Source organism: Lycium ferocissimum, chromosome 11, assembly GCF_029784015.1.
Source record: "Lycium ferocissimum isolate CSIRO_LF1 chromosome 11, AGI_CSIRO_Lferr_CH_V1, whole genome shotgun sequence".
NCBI classification, from domain to species: Eukaryota; Viridiplantae; Streptophyta; class Magnoliopsida; order Solanales; family Solanaceae; genus Lycium; species Lycium ferocissimum.
In genome coordinates this window covers 38,121,099-38,145,296 of record NC_081352.1, presented here as the reverse complement: position 1 = coordinate 38,145,296, position 24,198 = coordinate 38,121,099, and the positions used below count along the sequence as shown (strand labels likewise).

Sequence of the window (24,198 nt, the reverse complement as noted above, 5' to 3'; positions counted from 1 at the left end):
ACCTTCTTCCACAATTTTTAGTGTTGGGTAGGATTAGCATTTAAGATATATGATATTTCCTGAGAACAAAATGTTACTTATGTCATGTCATCCATAATACTTCAATAAGCATTCTAGAATATTGCAATAAACAACAATATCTACTAATGACTAGATGGGAATATCTGATGCATTATCTTGAAAGCTTAGACGTTAAATTGATTTTGCAAGCATTTTTTTTTTTTTTTTTTTTTGGTTTCCCATCCGGTGTTTGGTACCCGCATTGGGGCCTGACTAATCCAGATTCGTGCCGGATAGTCCCACATTGGGGGGCAAAGCACTCCCTAACAAGGGTGACTCCGTACCCAAGGGGGCTCGAACTCGAGACCTCTGGGTTAAGGATGGAGTAGTATCAGCCACTACACCATAACCCTTGTTAGTATTTTGCTAGCTTTCATTTGCCCTCCTTTAATTATTTTCTTTTCCTTCTTATTATGATTTTCAAAATAGAATATTCTTTTATCGTGCAGATATTATTTAATTATTGCTTTCTTTGCTATTATTTCTAGAGAATTTAAATACCAAAAGATTTGATCTTAATTTTTGAGATATAATGTGAATATAAGTATACTTTCTTCTAGGAAGAATTGATTGATTGAGTAAAAAAAATTAAATATTTAATTTTATTACAATTCAAGTACTAAGATTATAAGTTTCATTGAAAAAGTGTAAGTTGTGTTCAAATAGCTGGCTTTTAGTTCGAATAAACTCATTTTATTGTGTGTTCCACTTGTATTTTATATGGGTACATAGTTTGACTATAAATATACTTTAAATAGTTTTGACAGATCAAAAAATTCTGAGTTGAATTACCACTACATAGTTTTGATTTTATCCAAGTATATGGGAGCTTTGAAATCAAAATACATGTTGAAATGCTTAGATTTCTTTTAAGATGTGGACAACTTTATAATGATTTCAAAAGCATCTACCCTTTGTGAGAAAATTGAGAAAGCGAGAACATATAGCAGTATTTTCTAAATAACTGACCAATTTTGTTGCTAAAAGGATTTTTGTTGCTAATCAAATTTATCCTCTCAATGTACAACTAATAATAATTTAATAGTTTTTATTTATATGGCAATCAGTAGTTTCAAAATGAAATTTATACAATTTTTAAATTTAATTTTACTTTTACTTTTTTCTTTAGTACTCCTCGAATCGTCGTTAATTACCTAAAACTTAAATAAATTGATCATTTATAATAGGTAATACTATGTCAAAACTTTATATGATTAATTATACTTTACATAAAAATATACGTTCTAAATAAGTCAAATGTATATATAAGCGTATGTATCAACTTCAATTGCATGTTGTCTATGTATGTTTCTTTCTCATAAAAAGAATAATAGTATTTGAATTAATCTATAAATTAAGATGCTCTTTATAATACACAATGACATAGATGAAATGGAAACAATCGGTCACGAGGAGTATATACCTTATTTTTTGTTCATTGCTTAAAATTGCATTATCTTTTAATTTGTTCAGTGTTTTCATTTATTGTCAATTTTCAGAATATAATTAGAACAATTGACATTGTTATGACTCAAGAGTAGAGAAGAAAAAATGATGGAAGAGTAAAAAATATGTTTTAAAATTATAAAAATTAAAACAATAATTATTTATCCTTATTTGATTTATTTTAAGGTCCGCACGAATCGCGAGTAAATTTACTAGTTATTATTAATGCTAAGTATATTCTAACTGTACTTTTTAGCTGAGGAATATTTTTTAGCTGGTCAGCGACTCAGACTAAGGAGCTTGTTTGGATGAGCTTAAAAAAAACAGCTTATAAGCTGAAAACCAGCTTATAATCTGCTTTAGATAAGTTAAAGCCATTTTAACAATAAGGTATTTGAATTAATATTTTAACTTATTTTTAAGTATCTATATCGAATTATGTGGAGTAAATTCTCACATTTAGGGATATGAAAAAAGGTGAACTACATCACTATTAATTATAAGTCAATTCAAAACTGCCCTAGATGATTGTTTCCTGTGGTGAATTAATTTAAAGTATGATATTGTATTGTACTGTACTTTATCAATGAACATAATATTTTGATAGACTGTATCATTTATTGTGGTTAAATAACATTTGTATTGTTTGATTTAATTATATAATACTATATAATAACTTGTAAATTATAAAAATAAACTTAACTCTTATTAGAAATTAGTTTATATATATATATATCAATAAAAATAAAACTCAGAGGATAAAATAAAAACTTTTAAAAATAAGTGGGGGTGGTGGGGCGGGGGTGAGTAGTAGTGGGTGGGATAGTTGGTGTGGGGGTGGTTGGTAAGGTGGGTATGGTGTTGGGTGAGTGGTAGGGGTGGTGGAGGGTGAAGAATAATGGAGAAATGAAATATGTAACCAAGCAAAAGTTACTAAATTCGTGATTACAAAAATTAAACTTTTTCATGATTATATAACCACAAAATTATAACGAGTTTACAACACCATACCACATAATTTTAAGAATAATGAATACAAACATGATTTCATAAAAAACCACATTAATGAACCACGTTAATGAGCCACGGGAAACAACGATCCAAACAGGGGGTAAAAGGGTCTCTCCACAACGAATATAATTGTCGTGAACAGTAATGACCTTCAAATTGGGATTATAGTTAAAAGCATATTTTTGTACCCAAAACAAATATTACCTATCAGATTATCTAAATACTGATCAATCCTGCTTCAGAATTCACCTACAAATTACTTAAAAAGTTAACTTCGAGAAAAAAAAAATTACCAATTTCAAAAATTGAGAATAATTTAAAAGGACAAATTCTTAAAAAACGTGAACAAAAATGTAGGGCAAAATCCATGAAGTAAAAAGTTTTAAAACACGATGAAGAAACGTGTAAAAACCTTGGGTGCCCTAATATAAATATAGGCCGGGTGAAATTGAGCTCTCACATATAATATTTTAAGAGAGAACCCATTGGATCGGCCGTATAATAAACACTCACAATTACTAGATTAATTGAAAATGAGAGAAATAATAATAAGATTAAAGCAAATGTGAGACCTTTCTATGGGATAGCAATAGATGGAAATACAAATTGCAGTGATGAAGAAAGGACTTGAGATTAGTATATGCCCGCAACGGAACTAAAGCGCCATTGTTGAATAAGCTCGCTCTGTTCTCTCAAAGGCAATGTTGCAAACCCTAGCTTTACAGGTGGGATATTTATAGACTCACATTGGGCTGACCTAGAATTATGAGTTGGGCTATTACAGATTGGGCCTTATACTTCAGCGCAGAAATAAGAAGTTTTTGTACGGGGCCTTCAAATGCACTGATGTTTAATTTTTGGCCCTCCCGTGATGCTTATTTAATTAAAAAATCCAGACCTGCGCTTCAGCGTAATTTATTAACGTTTTATCTTGAAAACTCAACTTTTTTGCGCTGGCGCAAGTTCTATAAGAATTAAGTTAGGGAAAATTTCAAACTAATCACATTTAACCACTATTTGGGCTTAAATTGATCTTGAAAAAAATGGTCGTTGCAAATAATTTAATTTCTCGAGATATCAAAAAAAAAAAAAAAAAAAAAAAATTGTAATACTAAGTCGCCACTAAAGCCTAACTACAAGATATATACATATGTTGGAATTATATGAGAAAATACTCAAAATTTGTACGTTTACTTAAATCCCAACTACACTTAAGCGGCTAAGAGGCCCTAAATATCACTGGTCATTTTAAAAGTGGAATATATTGCTCCCTAAATGCTGATGTGGCATGAGATGACAAAGACAGTGTATTTCACTCTCTTTGAGAGAGTGAAAGGCAAAAATACATTATTAAAACTTTATTTTTAATATTTCTTTTCATTAATATATATATATATATATATATTCCTTATATGTTTCCAATGTTCTAATGGCGGGATTTCACCTAAGATCTGGTCGGTTTTGACCTCTTCCATGTCTGAGATTTGTTTACTGAAATTCAAAAATTAATGAGATTTAATTCAGTAAACAAATTGAATGTAAAAGAGAAAAAGGGCCATTATCCCATATTTTTGTTTTTATTTATTACGCCAACAAGCTCTTCCATCTCCGCCGCCACAATTTTTACCACCGCCCCTTTCCATCTCCGCCGCAGCTCTTCAATCTCTTCGACGGAATCTTTCATGCCATTACCACACATCCAGATCTGTTAGTGAAGAGGTATGGATAGAGCAAAATCTGTTAACATACAGAGAAATGAGTTCGTCGGAGCAGTGGATGGACGGCGGCGGTGAGATTTTCGGGGAGAAAGGGAAAAAGACTGTAGCGGCAACACTGGATTAGATGAAACTGTCGCCGCCGCAACCAAAATCTGATTGAACGACCATGAAGCATCGATATCGACATCGAGATCCATCATCATCGACTCTCTCTTCGCTAGTGCTGTGGCGGCAGAGACTTCGGAGTTGGTTCCGCCATTTTTGATCAACTGTTCTCCAAAATTTTTGCTTTTTCTTCTTCTTCAAGTATAAAGTAGTCATTTTTTCTTTGAGATTTTGTATATGGAGAGAGAAAGAAATTATGTTGTATGTCAATTAGCAGAGTATGATTCTCACTTATGGCTTTAGGGAAGACAAAGTATTGAAAAAAAAAACTATAAAAAGAACCACGAGGAAGACAAAGGAAAAAGAAATTTAAAAATAATAATAATAAATCAGAAAAAAGGAAAGAATAAGAAAAAAATTGAAAGAAAAGTTTTAATTGAAATTTACACGTGTCAAGCGCGTGTGCTTCAGACAGCCAACACAGATGTGGGAGTGGCTTTTTAGGGAGCAATATATTCCACTTTTAAAATGACCAGGGGGTAATAGGATCCCCGCAAAATTTTGGTGTGTAGTTGAGATTTGGGTCACGTTAGGGGGTATTTTGAGTATTTTCTAGGAATTATATATACACTTTATATACAAGAATTATATGTTTATATACATATTTGGAATTAATCATACATTTATTATACATAAATTATACGTTAATTATACATTTATTATACACATATTATGCAATAATGATATGATATTTTTTTTTTACATATACAATAGTGATACATATTATATACCATAATGATACGGTTTCTATAATACATTTTTTGTACGTATGGTACACTTTCTATACAAGACTGATACAGTTTATATACACATGTTGCAATTATATATACACTTTCTATACAAGAATGATACGGTTTATATACATATGATACATTTTATATAAATATACGAAGGTACATATTATATACATATATGATACGGTTTCTATACATATGATATATTTTATATACATATGCGGGGATACATATTATATACGCATATGATACGGTTTATACATCAAAGCTTTTGATCACCCCGCAATGGCGTCTTCATATGAATCCTCTCCCATTTTCATACCCTGCAACTCACAAATAAAATTGGAGAAGAATGTGGAAGAGGAAAGAGGAGGAGAAGATGGAGAAGAAGGTGGAAGAGGAAGAAGAAAAATGGAGAAGGCAGAAAAAGAAAGGAAAGGGGAATTAGTTTAGTGGTTATAATTTGGGTTCAAAAGAACTATGGCCATCGGGTGGGATAAGTTTGGTCCGACCGCCATTTATGTCCTTTCCCCATTAAGTTATGCGGCATAAGTTGTGTAGTATTTTTTAAATTAGGTTAAGTGTTGAAAGTTTTACCTTTTCCCAGCATAACTTGTGTGGATGTTATAATACATATGTCTCGCTCAACACGAGCGAAATTTAAGTTACGTCAAGACAAAATTAAAAATCACAATTTGAGGGCCAAAACTTAAAGACTACCCCGAAATAGGGGCATCTGTGCGAATGACTCCCGAAATAGCCAGCTGATTTACACAATTATCCCCTTTTAGATCACTATTTAGATTTTGACCTAATTTTTAAAAGTTCTGCAAATATAGTTTTTGGAATTGACAAAAGTGAGTGACCCTCACGCCTACAATGGTTATATCATGCTTAGGGTTCGGGAGTTAGTTAGCGGGGTTAACCCTATATTTATATTCAATCCATGATTTATACAGAGCAATACAATTCCACTAATTTCTTACTGTCATTACCGTCAATTCATTATTTTCATACCCGTTGTTTTGGTTTCCGGAGGCATTCAAATGCCATTTGGAGGTTGAATAAGTTTTCTTATCTCTTTTACTTAGTTATTTCTGTTATTATAATTGTCTCGTTTAATATTGTTCGTATGTTCTTGTCGTTCGATTAATGCTACTATCTGTTATTTCTTGTAAATCGATTATCGTATTATTCTGTGGTAGTTACAGCTTCTTTTTTCTAACAGCTTTATCATGCTTTTGCCAGTAGTTTGCCATGTCTATTATTTTGAAGACTTGTCCTTGTGCCGAGGGTCTACCTGAAACAACCTCTCTACCTCCCACGGTAGGGATAAGGTTTGCGTGCACTCTACCCTCCCCAGACCCCACTTTGTGGGATTTCTCTAGGTATGTTGTTGTTCTTGTTTCAAACCTCGTATCATTGATTTTCAGAATTAATTTAGTTGCTAAAGACCTCAAACAAATAAATCTAACTGGTTTTCCTGATAAACTAGTTTTAAGCTAAACGGTAGACAATTCATTTCCTCTTAACAATTTTCATATACGTACACTGAGAATTTTTGCTTTTTCTTCTTCTTCAAGTATAAAGTAGTCATTTTTTCTTTGAGATTTTGTATATGGAGAGAGAAAGAAATTATGTTGTATGTCAATTAGCAGAGTATGATTCTCACTTATGGCTTTAGGGAAGACAAAGTATTGAAAAAAAAAAATTATAAAAAGAACCACGAGGAAGACAAAGGAAAGAAAAAGAAAAAGAAATTTAAAAATAATAATAATAAATCAGAAAAAAGGAAAGAATAAGAAAAAAATTGAAAGAAAAGTTTTAATTGAAATTTACACGTGTCAAGCGCGTGTGCTTCACACAGTCAATACAGATGTGGGAGTGGCTTTTTAGGGAGTGATATATTCTACTTTTAAAATGACTAGGGGGGTAATAGGACCCCCGCAAAAGTTTGGTGTGTAGTTGAGATTTGGGTCAAACGCTGGGGGGTATTTTGAGTATTTTCTCGGAACGTTGGGGGGTATTTTGAGTATTTTCTCGGAATTATATATACACTTTATATACAAGAATTATACAGTTTATATACATATGCTGGAATTAATCATACATTTATTATACATAAATTATACGTTAATTATACATTTATTATACACATATTATGCAATTATGATATGATATTTTTTTTACATATAAAATAGTGATACATATTATATACCACAATGATACGGTTTCTATAATACATTTTTTGTACGTATGGTACACTTTCTATACAAGACTGATACAATTTATATACACATGTTGCAATTATATATATACACTTTCTATACAAGAATGATACGGTTTATATACATATGATACATTTTATATAAATATACAATAGGGGTACATATTATATACACATATGATACAGTTTCTATACATATGATATATTTTATATACATATACAGCAGGGATACATATTATATACACATATGATACAATTTCTATACATCAAAACTTTTTCAGTCCTGCAATGGCATCTTCATATGAATCCTCTGCTATTTTCATACCATGCAACTCACAAATAAAATTGGAGAAGAAGGTGGAAGAGGAAAGAGGAGGAGAAGATGGAGAAGAAGGTGGAAGAGGAAGAAGAAAAATGGAGAAGGCAGAAAAAGAAGGGAAAGTAGAATTAGTTTAGTGGTTATAATTTGGGTTTAAAAAAACTATGGCCATCGGGTGGGATAAGTTTGGTCCGACCGGCCATTTATGTCCTTTCCCCATTAAGTTATGCGGCATAAGTTGTGTAGTATTTTTCAGATTATGTTAAGTGTTGAAAGTTTTACTTTTTCCCAGCATAACTTGTGTGGATGTTATAATACATATGTCTCTCTCAGCATGAGCGAAATTTAAGTTACGTCGGACCAAAAATCTTTGAAGGACAAAAATTAAAAACCACAAATTTGAGGGCCAAAACTTAAAGACCACCCCAAAATAGGGGCATCTGTGCGAATGACTTCAGAAATAGCCAGCTGATTTACACAATTATCCTCTTTTAGATCACTATTAAGATTTTGACCTAATTTTTTAAAGTTTTGCAAATATAATTTTTGGGACTGACAAAAGTGAGTGACCCTCACGCCTACAATGGTTATATCATGCTTAGGGTTCGGGAGTTAGTTAGCGGGGTTAACCCTATATTTACCCATTCAATCCATGATTTATACAGAGCAATACAATTCCACTAATTTCTTACTCTCATTACCATCAATTCATTATTTTCATACCTGTTGTTTTGGTTTCCGGAGGCATTCAAATACCATTTGGAGGTTGAATAAGTTTTCTTATCTCTTTTACTTAGTTATTTCTATTATTATAATTGTCTCGTTTAATATTGTTCGTATGTTCTTGTCGTTCGATTAAGGCTACTATCTGTTGTTTCTTGTAATTCGATTATTGTATTATTCTGTGGTAGTTACAACTTCTTTTTTCTAACAGCTTTATCATGCTTTTGCCAGTAGTTTGCCATGTCTATTATATTATTTTACGTTTGTCCTTGTCGAGGTGCTCGAAACAGCCTCTCTACCTCCTCACTACGCGGTAGGGATAAGGTCTAACGTGCGCTTCTACACTCCACAGAGATCTCCACTTTGTGGGATTTCACTGCGTATGTTGTTGTTCTTGTTTCAAACCTCGTATCATTGATTTTCAGAATTAATTTCGTTGCTAAAGACCTCAAACAATAAATTTAACTGGATTTCCTAGTAAACGAATTTTAAGCTGAATGGTAGACAATTCATTTCCTCTTAACAATTTTCATATCCCTGTCTTCTGCTAGTTAAACTTGTGTATACTACTACTAGTAGATACGTACACCAAATTAACATTTTAAACTATGCGTTTAGTCAAGTACTGTCATACCAGATGAGAAAGTACTAGTTATATATGCAATTATGATTTTAATTAGAATGAATATATTCTCATTAAAACAATCCTCCTAATAAAAAGAGGGAACAACATAATGTTAGGTTCTTTATGATTTTAAAGATGCAACATATAACTAAGTAAAGAGTTGTATGTACAATCAAACTCTTCATCTTACTCCTAACAAATTATCTCACTTTCTGATACGCAGATGGTATAGTATGATGGTTAAAGCACAAAAGAGCTGGCTTCCGCAGTAGATGAGCATGCGACAAACTCTTCTGTATGTCATTTGAGTTGAACAACATAGGAAAATGTAATCCTTGTTTAGCCGACAAAGTCCAGAGGCCAACAAGTTGGGGATCACTGGGAAAGTATAACATAGAATTATGATAAGAATATCAACCAAAATAGCGAGGAGTAAATACTAAATAGTATACGATATTATTAGTGTGGAATTTATTCTGTGTACAAAAACAATGGAATTTGACAGTTTTATTAGCCAAATTCTAAAGGATGCCAGAACTCCATATTGCTGTATCAGGAGCTGAAAATTACAACCTGTATGAGTATATGAGCATAGGGAAGCACTTTAGTCCTGGTTGCCGTCCCATTGGAATTATAGTAATAACTTCAACTCTATGCCTCAGATATGGTTAGATATAAGAGCTTCTAGAGATATAATAAAGCAAAGGTGTATACTGTGTTTTCATCTATTCAATTCTCTCCTGATTATACTTCACAATTTCCTTAAGTGCTGCTCGGAAAAGACTAGACGGAAGGCATTTTAAGTTCTGCAGTGCTAAATCAGCTTTCTCCTTTGCCAAATCTTGTGCCCGCTGAATTCCCCCGCAGGTCTTAACCAGATTAACTGCCTCCTCAAGAGAACCAGAATCGTGAAATAGTAAACACATTGTGGACTAGATATTATAGCTTGTCACTGTTTCACATTTTCAAAGGTTAAGTCATCCATCACAGTAAACCTCGATGTAATCTTTATTACTTGATTACTTTCATGAAAATACTCTCCCTCTACTTTTCCCTGATTTCAACCCTTAAATCAAAATACTTTGGACCATAGAACTACAAATGTACATAAAACTCAAATTCAGATTCGCTTCAACCAAATATTCCTTAGAATATGTACAAACTCTTCACTCTTCAGCACTTCAAAACTGCTTAGCCACAGGAAATGAAGCATCCTTAGGAAAATGAATTAGCAATCATTATTCAAAATTTATTCTCACAGAAAGAAGGCAATAATGAAAGGAGGACTGATAAAGAATCACATTTCAATTGTATATCTTCAATACAATGCATTGTTTTTATTGTCATAACGAACCAAAGCCCTCTGGCGGCCACACCTGCATGTGCAAGAAACAAGAGGCAGCTCATTAGTTCTACCTACCAGATTTGCGCATCAATAACCATGTACTGATATGAATATTGTCGATGTGAATCGATGAATTTGCATTAAGAAATTTCCCAAATAAAGGATATGATCAAATCTAAAGTCTTCAAAGTAGACGATGGTAATGTTAAGAATAGGGAATCTCTTATCTTGCTCATGATGCCAAGACAGATAAGCTGTTATTGCATATGAAACTTGGGGTTAGCAGTGGTCTCTGGATAAACTTGCTGATGGCTAGACTTTTTCATTGTAAAGTGAATTTTGAGGGATCCCAATCCATCCACAGGTAAGGTAAAGAGTGCATTCAAGAAGTTGAGGGTTCATTAATATGGTGAGAAACTAAGGGAGCTAAAATGATTTATCCAAATGACTTTATTAATAGTGTGACCTAGAAATTGACCAAATGGAAAAACTTATCATGCAAACCTTTTGAAGAAAGTACCAATCATCAATTTTTAGGGTAAGTAATTGGTACTGATGATTCTCCATAGGAATAACATTTGTATGCTTTAGTTTGTGTAAGATTCTCTACTTTTTGGCATACTTCTCGCTTTAATGGTTTTTCCCCACAACATCAATAAACCATTACTTTATCCAAGAAAAATGCAAGCTTTAGAACCTTTATAAATAGAAAAATGTAGATAAGTTCTGTCTCTCTTAGAAGTAAAGGTAATGACACTTACTCTACATAAAACTTTTCCCAGGATAAGGCCACAAGGTATTGGCCCCAGTTGCCGTGAATCCTTAGAAGCATAAATGTTATCTCCCTGAATCCAAACATGTCCCTTCGGAACCTAGATAACACACACCAAGAGAAATGAAAGGAGGGGAAAAAACCAAAGAAACTATCGGACTATAAGGCATTACAAATACAAACTACAGGATATTATGGAATGAGAAAACAAGATATCACCTCATTCATATAGTAAGTATTGGAATGTCACCTCAAGTTGAAATTTTTTGTCTTCCATCTAAATATATTTATTAACACAAGCAAGAATTCCAAGCCAGTTTCAAATTGTTATAACAGGTGGCCTTCCAAAAAATCAACATGAAATTGTTAAAAAGCATACAGCATCTCAATAAAATAAAAATTTGAGCATTTTCAAGAAGTGCTTCAAATAATATTCTCCTTTATGTGTAGAGGGGGAGGCCCATTATCTACCGAGTTTCGAACAGCTTACCACTGGCCCTCGGGGATTTCTCGGTTATCAAAAAAATAACATCAAATTCTCGTTTAACCATTTAACTTTGAGGTGAAATGCGGAAGAATAATCAGATTCACATACTCTGCAAAAATGGAAGGACCTTGCATATCAGAAACTGAAGGTGCTCCTGGAAACAGCAATGAGTGAGAAAACCTAAGCGGCTAAGCATAAGGACGCTCAGGCAGCATGCCTAACGTTGTGTTCAGAGCCCAAACTTCAGGTTTCTTGAGTGCATTGAAGCCACATTATCATAGGTCTTGGCAATTACAATCACTGAAGAAGACACTAAGATCCAATACTCAGCACATGACAAGGCACCTTTTTGCACACCATATGTTAACTAGAATTCCCAAGGGATTAGTCGATGTTTTAGGTCTTATGTGGTTCTCTATACAACAACTATGCCTCAATGCTAAACTAGTTAGGGGCAACTATATGAATCATCTATATCCATTATGCTCTACTTCGGCCTGTTTCATCCAATAGTTAACAACTGCGGGAATTCCTAAAACTAGAAGTTCCTCGCTTTCACAGACAAATCTCTAAAAAGACTTTTCGCAAACACTGAACCTATTTAATAAGTATACCAATAACGGCTTACCCCTAATCCCAACAAATTAGTATCGCCTATGGACTGCTTCCAATACGTTATCTTCTTAACTAGGTTCAGATGGACTGTAGGTCTTTTAAAACAACTTCACTCCACATGATTTTAAATCTACAATGTTACCTTTTAACACCTTCAACCATTGTAGAGTCCCAACCATGAGCAAACACATTTGGAAGTCTATATTGCACAAACCATCTAAGGTGCCATTCTCTCGTTTTATCCTATATGTGGTGTCTCTGAAAGGGTGGAAAACTATGAAGTCAAAGGAGTTAAGTACAACCTTTTCTCTCATTTTCTTAAATAACTAAGTTGACTCCACGAATTAGGAGCATTCTCTGTGCAGCAACTCTGTGCTATCTCTAACATAGTTGAAATCTAAGGAAAAACAAAAACTTTTGCATTCGTAAGGAAGGAGAAAAGACAGAGAACATTAGGGAGATTAAAACAGTGAATCTCGTCAATGACAACACTGGACTACAGTTGATTGAAAATCATCAACAATAGAAATTAAGCAGGCACAAGTCTTTAATATCTTATGCCAAAAATTGGCTTAGTAGGTTGAGAACCATGAGGTCACACGTTCAAACCCCAACAACAACAACAACATACCCAATATAATCCCATAAGTGGGGTTTGGGAAGGGTAAGATGTATGCAAACCGAGTTAGCCATTTGTCCAAGCCTTGGTAGACAGAGTTACATGGTAACGTGTGTCTTTGGTGGAAGGTAGTAGGAGGCCGGTGTAATCAGTCAGACATGCACGCAAGCTGACCCAGACACCATGGTTATCAAAAAAGAAAATTGTCTTGGTCAAATCCTAGGACATTACTCCTCCGGATCAAAAAGAGTGTCTACTTAGCCTTTTTTTCTTAGGTCAAAAAGAGAGTCCACTTATTTTTCAATATTTGTCCCTATTAAGTGCTACGTGATCAAGTCCCAATACCTATTTAATTAGGGGCAGTTTAGTCAAATTACCTATTTTTGTCTAGGAGTAAGTATTTTCTTAAGGGATGTGCAAATGGCTAAGTGGACACTCTTTTTGATCCGGAGGGAGTATTGTTTAAGCATACGTATGCCTTGTTCATTGCAGCAATAGCCAATTAAACAAGCTATATTGTACAGTAGGCATATGGTCATAACATTAGCCAAGAAAAGAAACACAATGGTTAAGCTATGGCTCCTCAATTTACAACCATCAATAATCAATCCAAGAACAACAAACAACAACAACATAAATAATCAATCCAACAAATAATTGTCCCAAATCAGTGTAATCCCACAAAGTGGGGTCTGGGGAGCGTAGAATGTACGCTAACCTTACCCTTACCTTGTGAGGTAGAGAGGCTGTTTCCGATAAACCCTCAGCTCAACAACCATCAATAATCAATCCAAGAACTCAAAAAGGGGTAAAATTACACTTAAAAAGAACACACCTTTAATGTAACATATCGGTCACTTCTTGAAGGGTCAGCTAAAAAAGTAACAGTATCACCTTCCATACCAACAATACGTTTAGTTACAGTCTTTTTAGGGTTATCAGGTGACCGAACAAGAACTACATCTCCAGGTCCCACCTTATCCAACAACGGTGACACGTGTTCAGCCAACAAAACATCTCCGGTAAGATTTAAGGTCGGTAACATACTCGGACCGTACACCTAAAACAGCACAATGTACAACAATTAAGTGTTTTTTTACCCAAAATATTGCAGATAAATTAGGAGACATACGTACCATTACAGGAGAGCAAATGTAATTGTTGGTGACGTGTAATAAGCAGAGGAATTTGGCAATAAGAAGTGATTGCTGAAATCCGTCTTTGGCTTTGGATTTCCATTGACTCAAGTAGTGAAGCAGTCTCATTATCCTTTGGACCTTCAAGGTATGAAAATTACGATTTTTGGACTTTGTAGAGCTGCACAAATTAACTGCCAATATCTGTAATTTTTCTTTTCTTCAGTCCAAAGTTACTGTCCACTCCCGTAGAAATTCCCAACTCTAGCCATGTCACACGAACATTTTATTACTACTATTCTTTTTTTTCTTTTTTTTTTCTTTTTTTTTAGTTCAAAACTTCAAGAATTTAGTACTAGTACTAGTAAGTATAAGTATTTATGATAAAAAACGTTTTTCGACTTCAACTTATTATGAGGCTGCCCCCCCACCTCCCTCCAAAAAAAAATTTTCTTTTGATATAGTTAAATATTTTTTTCTATAAAGTGATTTTTTAATTATTATTTTAACTTGATTTTGGATTTAACCTCTCTATTTTTTTGAAGTTTTTTTTTTTTTTTTAAATTTTCTACACAAATTGATTTTTCTTTAGACTTCCCCCAACCCCAACATTTTTGTTTTGAAGTTTTTATTGTCTTTTATGGGTTTCTACACCCTCGGACACCTCTACCCCAAGGTAGAGGTAAATACCCCATACTCCTTCCAAAAGTTTTAATTTTTAACCACGCAAACATTCAATTTTTATAATTGTCAACTTTTTTTCAATTTTTTTGAAGCGGGAGGGCGGGGGGGTGGGGTGCAAAAACCAAAACAAATGTGAAAACTTTTTTTTTTTCAAAAAAAAAAAATTTTTTTTTAGGGGAGGGGTAGGGTGCGGGGTGGGGTGGGGTTGGGGAGTGCAAAAAACAAAAAAAATGTCAAAACTTTTTTTTTCAAAAATATTAATTCTTTTTGCTGGAGGGGGTAGGGGTGCGGGGTGGGGTGGGGTGGAAAAAAAAGTTTTGAAAAAAAATAATTTTTGTGCTAGGTGGGGGAGGGGGGCGTAGGGTGCGGTGTTTGTGTGGGGTGCAAAAAATCAAAAAAAAAAAAGTCAATTTTTTTTTTCCGGGCGTGGGGAAGGGGTAGGGTGCGGGGTAAAAAAAAAAAAAAAAAAAGTCAAAACTTTTTTTTTAAAAAAATATTTTTTTGCGGGGGGGTAGGGTGCGGGATTTGGGTGGGGGTTACAAAAAATCAAAAATAATGTCAAAATTTTTTTTCCAAAAAAAAAAAATTTTTGGGAAGAGGGGAGGGGGTAGCGTGGGGGTTGGGAGTGATTGGAGTTTGGTGGTTGGGATTGGGTTGGGTGGTTGGTGGATGAACTTGTAACTTGTTTTCTATTTTTATTAGGGAAGTCATTTTCCCAATTTTGCGGAAAATGTTTTTAAAATTTTTGACCGAACGAACATGAGAAAATTGAAAAATATTTTCTGAAAAATGTTTTCCTCCATACCGAACAAACCCTTAGTACTAGTAAGTATGTATGTAGCGACTTCAACTTATTATGAGGCTGATATAGTTAATATTTTTATATATAAAGTGATTTTTTAATTATTATTTTAACTTTATTTTGGATACAACCTCTCTATTTGAGACTACTTTGAAACTTCCCAGATCAGCAAGGTGGTATGTGTCGTCTTTCGACCCCGTTTGCTAATTACCTTGGGTGGGTATGTTGTATTGTTTATTTTGGATACAAAAGTATTACCGCTTAAAATCTTTTGTTTGTCTCCTCTCCATATATCATATGTATTTGCGTACCTCCAATAATTTGTACTCATTGATAAGTTTGATGTGACAATGTGTGTAATATATACAAAGACGGGCGCGTGAAAGATTATTATTTTTAATTAAAAAAAAAAAAAATTGGCTCATCTTCTTCATTTTTTCACCCAGCCATCATCCACCACCAATGGCTGCCATTCCCTCCGCTGCTCGTTGCTGTAAAACACACCAATCACCCTTTTTAACTCAGTCTAATGCTGTTGATGTCTCATTTGATGTCTCCCACTAAAATTAAGAAACTTTGAATTTTCAAAAATATTTCCGATGAAACTCCATTTTTATAGCTGGTTCTGTCGAATATAATATATCTTTGTAATCCCTAATATATCACCAAAGTTGAAAGGATCAAAACAAAAGGAAGTTCTTCAATAGAATCAGATTTGGTCCTAAAAAATTTCCGGCAATATTTCAATTTTTTCGGCAACGTTTGGATTTATTAATATTTCAGGTGAATCTAAAGCATAACATCAAGGTAAAGTGGGTGGTGGCTAATGGGAGGGGAAGAAGGTTGAACGTAGGGGTGGCTACTGGGATGGCGGGGGCGGCGGGGACTGTAGCAGGGGAAAGTTTTGGTGGGTGCGTAGGGGCTTTTTCTCAAGAATATTTTTTTATTTTGTGTTATTATTAAATTATATTTTTTTAATTAGTTAAATATATTCTAAATAGTTTTTTTTTTCTCTTCTTATAATTAATTTTTTAATAATATTTTTTTTTTCCTCCGTATTTAATTTATATCATCCGCGAACCACATTTTATACTTTTGGGATGATCGTCAAAAAGTATTCAAGCACAACAGTGGTTTTTAAGATTTATATAGCGTGAAAAATGTGATAAAGTTTGAACTATTTCTTTTGCCTGTAAACTACATGGCTTAAAACCATATATACCTTGAGTGAAACTTCCCAGATCAGCAAATCGTTTTCGCGTTTGTGCCCTTCGTTTGTCAAAATGTCCGCACATTAATTTGTCTCCTTCCATATATCATGTATATTTGCATCTCCAATAATAGCCTCCTCATTGATAAATTTGATGGGATACTTGCACTAAGTTAACATAAAATTTTGATGGGATACTTGCACTAAATTAACATAAAATTATGTGTTCAGTCAAATACCGTCACATAAAATGAGGGAAAAGTACTAATTTTGTATACAATTATAATTTTAATTAGAACGAATATATTCTCAATAAAACAACCCTCCACCTCCCAATAAAAGGAAGGAACAATAGAATGTTAGGTCCTTTGTGATTTTGAAGTTGCAACACATAACATCAATCTCAGTAAAGAACTATGTTGCTCGGACTCTTCGGTTAATAGTCGGGATCTCCTAAAATAGTACATTTTTTAAGGTATGAATGCAACAACATTTTTGGAGAGTCAGCGCAACATCGAATAAAGAGTTAAATGTACATTAAATCTATGATTCGAGGTTAAAATCAAAGTTTTACCTTAAGTATCTAATTCCCGGAGCCACTTCAACTTTTTCCTAACAAATTGTCTCACTTTCAGATATGCAGATTGTAGAGTATGATAGTTATAAAGCACAGAAGAGCTGGCTTCTGCTATAGATGAGCATGTGACAAAGTCTTTTATATGTCATTTGAGTTGAAAAACAAACCAAAGTTCAATCCTTGTTTAGGTAGTTGGGGATAATTGGGGAATGATAACGCAGAATTAGGATACAAATATCAACCCAAGAAAGCCAAGAGTAAATAGTAGTACATGACATTATTAGCAATGTGGAATTTATCCAGTGTACAACAACAGTTTGAATTTGACAGTTCATCAGCCAAATTCTAAAGAATGCTGGAACTCCATATTGCTGTATTCGGAGCTAAAAATTACAACCTGTATGAGTATATGATATGAGCATAGGGAAGCACTTTAGTCCTGGTAGCTGTCCTATTGAAACTATAGTACTGGCTTCAACTCTATGCCTCAGATATTGTTAGATATAAGAGCTTCTAGAGAATAATAATGCAAAGGTGTATACTGTGTTTTCGGAAAGGACTTTTCATCTATTCAATTCTCTCCAGATTATACTTCACAATTTCCTCAAGTGCTGCTCGGAAAGGACTAGATGGAAGGCATTTTAAGTTCTGCAGTGCTAAATCAGCTTTCTCCTTTGCCAAATCTTGTGCCCGCTGAATTCCCCCGCTGGTCTTGACCAGATTAATGGCCTCCTCAAGAGAACCAGCATCGTGAAATTCTGATTCGATTATATTCTTAAGTTTTGGCTCTTTCTCTAATGCAAAGAGTACTGGTGCAGTAAGGTTTCCCTTGGCCAAGTCACTTCCAGCTGGCTTTCCCAATTGTTCTGCTGATTGAGTGAAATCCAATATGTCATCAACAATCTGGAACGATAAACCAAGATTCTTCCCATATTGGAACATCTGTTCACTTGTATCACTGCCAACACTGCTGAAAATGGCAGCTCCTTTAGTGCTTGCAGCAATCAAGGATGCCGTTTTATAGTAACTCTTCAGCAAATATTCCTCCAGTCCAACATCACAGTCAAACAAATTAGAGGCCTGTTTTATTTCACCGCTTGCAAAGTCTTTAATAACCTGACACAAAAACCAATAACCACAAATGGGGTGAGGTGCAACGAACTTACATGATATAAAAGTTGCCAATTATACAATATGTACAAACCAAGAAGAGTTTTAAGATACCTGACTGATGAGCTTTATTACTTCAAGGTTTTCAAGGTTAGCTAGGTACCAGGACGACTGTGCAAACATAAAATCACCAGCCAGTACTGCCACTCTAGTACCATATAATTGGTGAACCGTCTCTTTTCCTGCATTAGAAGATTTTTAAGAGGTCAATACAAGGGAGCAAAGGAGAAGTCAATATAAGGGAGCAAAGGAGAAGGTATAATAGAGATTTCAATTACGAGAAGCAAGTTAGAAGAAGTACAAGAGTAAATGATTGGGTGACAGAATTGACCACCTGAGTGACACACACAGAATGCATATTTGGAAGTGCTATAACAAAATCAAATATCAATTGATTAAGCTCTACTATAAACAAAAAGGAAGCATCAAACACGAGGAGAATTGGTGGTAGAAAGAAGATCTAGTATTATCTGCCTCGAACTTGGGAAAGTGAAGACCTAATCCAGTCTTGTTGTTCTTTTTCTTAATCTTGAGAAGAGCGCATACGTAGTCCGGTCTTGTCATTTTTTACACTTTTCTGTCTGTGGGTGTGTGTAGAGTATACCATTTTCATAAAACAGTTGTACAGAGTCCACATATATTTTCAGAAAGCACACAAATGAGACAAATGCTGAGACAGTCTCAGAATCCTGAAAATGAAAAATAGGAAGACTAAATAAACATTAAAGACCTCATCACATGAGCTCTTGCTAATCAAGCAAATTGCCTGGACTAACCCTTGGAAGTTATTAAGGTCCCTGGATGGGAGAGTCTTTCATGGAAGTAAGCCAACCACATCATGTTTGACAGCAAGAACCTCATGCAGATCAATCAGGACAGCATCAATAATAATAACAAAAACAATTGAGAAACAAGTAGCTAGTCCTAGGAAGTGCAAGAGAGATAGCTTAGAAACGATATGCCCAAATCTCATAGGGATACAACCACTGTCGCAGTATCAAACAATGTTTTCTGAGAGGTTTTAACCAATAAAAAGGTGTTGCCATCAGCGTAAGCCTGGTTATTCATTAATGTCATCTGTCCAGATTGTCCCGTGCCCACAGTAGACTCCACGACATCTTTATTTCTTTAGATATACCTTAGTGAAATTCTTCATCAACTGAAATTGTCAAAGCTGGGACTCTTAAAGGAATGAATATAAAATAGAGCATGCATCACCGCATCATCACAGAATCAGAAGATGACAATATCTTCTTAGACATTTTCTGCTACAGAACTTCCTCATAAGTTATTACTAAATCTTTATTTTAAGAACAATAGCATCCACATGATGCCTGGAAAATAACCCTATTCCTACAGGATATGGTAGTGCTGAAGATCCAGAGTAATATCCAAAGCAATAACCACTGAGTATGTACAATAACCTTTTCAGTCACCTGAATAAAGTATTAAACTAGAAGCAAGAGCAACAATCACTTCTGAGTTTCTAAATAATTCAAGACGGTTTATTTGCTGACGGCCTAACACAGCAGAGGAGAATAACAAGTTGCTTAAAACATTTTACCTCTTCGTATGTCACTTTCATCTAACACATCATCATGTATCAAGCTTGCTGTATGGATCATTTCAATGATTTCAGCTAACCTTCTGTGTTCTGTGGTGAGTTCCCTGGCAGCAAGCATTAAATAAATATTAGCTTAGCTGATATATTTTTGTGAATACTACAAGAGAGAAAACTAAATAGTGCTTCTCACTTTAAGCCAGAAATTTCTGCTGTGGCCCTCGAGACTAGGAACACTAAAGCAGGTCTCACCCTTTTCCCACCAGCACCAAAAATCTGCTCAGCTGCAGACATCAGAACTGGATTGTCTGCACCGACAATCTGAAAAATGATTTCACTTAGAATACATAGTTTTACAAATCCAAATAATAGCAAGTGACAATTATGGATAAGAAGCTTTATCAGTTACTCCTAGCAGTTGACATCACATTAGTCAACATTAGACATATGTATGTTTATTATCAGGATATATATTTGAGATACTCTCAGACCCAACTGCACTATTTCTTGTATCAAATCTTTGAATCTATGTGTGACCTAAAACCAAATGAAATTGTCAAAAAAGCTAGGACCTTTTAAAATGAACTTCATAAGGTCAAGTTCAAGGCCAAGGTGCCTATGCCGGTGGGGATGAGCAGGTACCCAGTGAAATAGTTGAGGCACGTAAGCTAGCCTGGATACCACTGTTATGAAAAAAAAATATAAAAAAAATAAAAAAAGTTACCATTTTTGGGAGTGGAGTTATCCCAATGGTTAAATTATTTTTTAAGGCCATGTCAAATAGATATATTTGTTTAGTCCAGGTCTTTACCCTCACTACCAATGATCATTTACTTGTCCAAAATTGCATCTCTTCTACATCTAAAGCAGTTCATTTGCGAACAAAACTATGCTCACTTGAGCATCATTGAAGTCACAATGACAAGTACAACCAACAGTCTGGAAAAGCCAGCTGGTATTTCAGTCATACCATTACCAAATTCCAAATAAAATTGTCTCAAAATTAGGAGTGACCTTTTGAATTGGACTCCAGAAGCTCAAGATTAAGATATCATTTGACAGATTGATACTGCTACTCCTATCCCTTCTATGTTTAATTCTTGTAAGGCCAATAACCCGAATATCATCAAATAAACATCTCTATTGATTCCACTTATTTATCACTACTACCATGACCATGTACTGACCTCGCTACCATGACCAAGTACTAGTCCAAAATCGCACCTCTCCTACATCTAGAGAGCGTCAGTGAAGTTATTATGACAAGTACAGTAGTCATTGGGCAATGCCAGCACTATATAAGCCCAAAGGAACGTGTTTGACCCCAAACATTCCCAGAAAATGACAGTATAGCCTTTGGTCAAGAAATAACCAAAGAGACACACTTTATTTCATATACAGTCAAACCTTTCTATAACAACGTCGTTTATTCCGATACTTGGGTGCTATAGCGAATTGTTGTTATAAAGAACATATAGTATAACATAACATGAAAGATCAGTACCAAAAAAACATGGTTGTTATAGTAAAATGTTGTTATAGAGGATGGTTGTTATAAAGAAGTCTAATTGTATTCCATTAAGCTATTTAGCTGACAAAATTCACATAGGCAAAGGTTTTGAACCAGGAAAGATTGAAAGAATGTCAACAAATTACTCACATTCTGCAAGTTCCTGTTTAGTATTAGGAGGTCATCAGCAACCACTTCAAAAACATTAGTCAGTGAAATAGGTTTTGCTGACTTATTCAAATCCAACACTGGCGCCACCCCTGCAATAGAACCACAACAGTTATTGAAATTATTCCAAGATTACTAAAGCCAAGAATGCTCTTAAAAACTCAACAACAACTACTAATACGCCTCAGTACCAAATAAGTTGGAGTCGGCTATATGAATTCACTTCTTCATTTAAGCTCATTCATATCCTCGTCATACTAAATAAAATATAAGTAAATGCTCTTAAAAACACAACAACAATAACTACACCACAGTCTCAGATAAGTTGAGGTCGACTATATGAATCTCATTCATTTTAAGCTCATTTCATATCCTCATCATATTAAATAAAATGAAAGTGAATGCTCTTAGAAACTACAGGCCTAAAAATTTGGAAAACCAACATATAGTGATTGAAGTAAGTACCAGTAAGTGAAGCCTTAGTTGAGAACTGTCTGCAAGACAACATTTTCCGACCATTGAATCCTCCTCTATTTACATTCCTTAAAATACCCTTTGAAATCCTGTTAACTGAAGCAGCATTAGAAGAACACCCACAAGCAACAAAATCCAATGGAGTTCTCCCAATTTCAAGATTATGGCCAGTAACAGACATCATCCTTTTAATACTCACTTAACAAGATTTTGCCTTTAAATCAAGAACTGAACCTCAAGTTTGCTTCTTTCAATAAACCAATTGACAGCGAAGAACAGAATACTGAACTTTACACCAAGAATTGAACTCTTGGATGAGCTTTTTATATCTAGTGGCAAGAGTTTATGTATGTTGAATAAGGCAGCAATTAATTGAGTGGATAAAAAAGAACCACATAAAAATGAAGTCTTTGATCTGATTAGTGACTGAAAATACAAGAAAGGGACTTTCTAACTCTCAAATTCTCAAACACTCAAATATATACTACTACAACCAATACAGAAATGATGAGTTTCGAGCCAAAAAAAAAAAAGGAGTGGACCTTATCTCCACTTTCAAATATCTTTTAAGGCAAAAGTTATGATGTATTAACTCTTTTTTCTGAAATTTTTGAGGTTGTATAATTGCCATGTGATGTCCCCATATCTACCACGAAAAGGGGTCATCCTAATAATAAGTGTATGATGGACAAAATTAAATAAATAATGTTTCATATTATATTTGAACTATCAGAAGGGGTGGAGAGACGATCTTATCTCATGGGTCAAAAAAATATTTTGGCTTAGCTAATATTAAGTACCTTTATAATATGACTCAATTTCAAATATAATTTATACTCCATATATTATAAAATTAAATACTTATAGAAGTGATATTCTATATAAATATTAGTCTGAAAATCTTAATAATTTTTTCATTTTAGTTCTTTATATAAGGGTTAAACGTATTTAGGAAAAATAGGAATATTATCATTGTAAAATGTATATGATTTTTGAGTTATATAGCGTGTAAGTGTTTTTATTTAAATTTGAATCATATTAATTACTCATAAGAATGTTTGAGTGTAACTTTACTTTTTAGTTTATCTTTTAATAATCAAGTATGAAAATTTGACAAAATTCAACGGTTACCAAATTATTTTGATATCGATGGGGTGACAAAATTTCTGAATCTGGGCATAGCCTAGGGTTCATTTGAAAATTGAATCCCAAAATATTATATGTGCCAACAAAACCAGCTCTAACATCATCAACAACATACCCAATGTGATCTCATAAGTAAGGTCTGAGAGAACAGAATATACGCAAACCTTACTCCTACTTTGTTGAGGTAGCGAGATTGTTTCAGAAAGACCTTCGGCTCAGCTCTAAAGGACCTTCAGCTCAGCTCTAACACCATCCTTATTTTAAGAAGAAAAAAACACTTATGAATCTTTAATATGGTTATTACGAAAGATATGGTGGAACCGTGACAATTTTACAGTAATGTCGCCATGATTCGAAATACAAAAAATTTTATAATAAAAGAGTGGGCCGGAGGGAGGGGTGATCTTTATGTCGTATGTGTCCATTACCACTACGATTTCGAATCCACGTAGGGTTAGGTGTCCACCTCCATTATCTCTAACGAAGGAAGGGTATATTTGAACTATTAAATAACGGTTGGGGTATCTTTGTACGGAGCGTGTGACGGAAGAATAAGTAAGGAGTTAATTCCATAGATAGTCACCCAAATTTAGGAAAATTTCCTACAAAAATCGTCTTTGTTTCATTTAGGACAATAAAGTCACTCAAGTATCACTCTTTTCCTCTAAAAGTACCTAAAGTTGGCATGTCATGTCATTAAAGCCTCATCTTTTTTAGTAATAGACATATTTAACTCATCTAATCAAATTCATACTTTATACCCAATAAAATATGACCTGCTTAAAAAGCATAAAGGAATCAAGCCATACTTTCTATTAAGCCACTTTTCAAATCTAAATTTTTTTGTAATCTCGATTCAAATATATTATCTTTCAGTTTAAATGAAAATTCAAG

The 24,198-nt window shown here is 34.1% G+C and overlaps 2 protein-coding genes across 2 annotated transcripts; both read right to left on the bottom strand.

Moving 5' to 3' along the window:
• Nucleotides 1-10,109: 10,109 nt before the first annotated feature.
• On the bottom strand, nt 10,110-14,287 carry LOC132036664 (mitochondrial ATP-independent inner membrane protease subunit 1a). Its single transcript, XM_059427044.1, has 4 exons — nt 14,003-14,287; nt 13,702-13,926; nt 11,135-11,245; nt 10,110-10,404 (listed from the first exon to the last, which is right to left on the bottom strand). The coding sequence occupies exons 1-4, from the start codon at nt 14,129-14,131 to the stop codon at nt 10,372-10,374; spliced, it is 498 nt and encodes a 165-aa protein (XP_059283027.1). The 5' UTR covers nt 14,132-14,287; the 3' UTR covers nt 10,110-10,371.
• A 3,240-nt stretch (nt 14,288-17,527) lies between these two features.
• On the bottom strand, nt 17,528-22,813 carry LOC132036233 (solanesyl diphosphate synthase 1, chloroplastic-like). Its single transcript, XM_059426513.1, has 6 exons — nt 22,150-22,813; nt 21,667-21,776; nt 20,200-20,327; nt 20,010-20,113; nt 18,500-18,627; nt 17,528-18,391 (listed from the first exon to the last, which is right to left on the bottom strand). The coding sequence occupies exons 1-6, from the start codon at nt 22,340-22,342 to the stop codon at nt 17,843-17,845; spliced, it is 1,212 nt and encodes a 403-aa protein (XP_059282496.1). The 5' UTR covers nt 22,343-22,813; the 3' UTR covers nt 17,528-17,842.
• Between the last annotated feature and the right edge of the window lie 1,385 nt (nt 22,814-24,198).

Bases quoted from the DNA above. Each gene is read 5' to 3' on its own strand.
- LOC132036233 (XM_059426513.1), bottom strand. From the start codon at position 22,342: ATGATGTCTGTTACTGGCCATAATCTTGAAATTGGGAGAACTCCATTG. The intron at 20,328-21,666 runs GTGAGTAATTTG...ATCATTTTTCAG, and splicing joins TAAACAGGAACTTGCAGAAT to ATTGTCGGTGCAGACAATCC. The intron at 18,628-20,009 runs GTAAAATGTTTT...CTTCTAATGCAG, and splicing joins TGAAAGTGACATACGAAGAG to GAAAAGAGACGGTTCACCAA.
- LOC132036664 (XM_059427044.1), bottom strand. From the start codon at position 14,131: ATGAGACTGCTTCACTACTTGAGTCAATGGAAATCCAAAGCCAAAGAC. The intron at 13,927-14,002 runs GTACGTATGTCT...GTGCTGTTTTAG, and splicing joins ACATTTGCTCTCCTGTAATG to GTGTACGGTCCGAGTATGTT. The intron at 11,246-13,701 runs GTGTGTTCTTTT...TGTGTTATCTAG, and splicing joins ACCGATATGTTACATTAAAG to GTTCCGAAGGGACATGTTTG.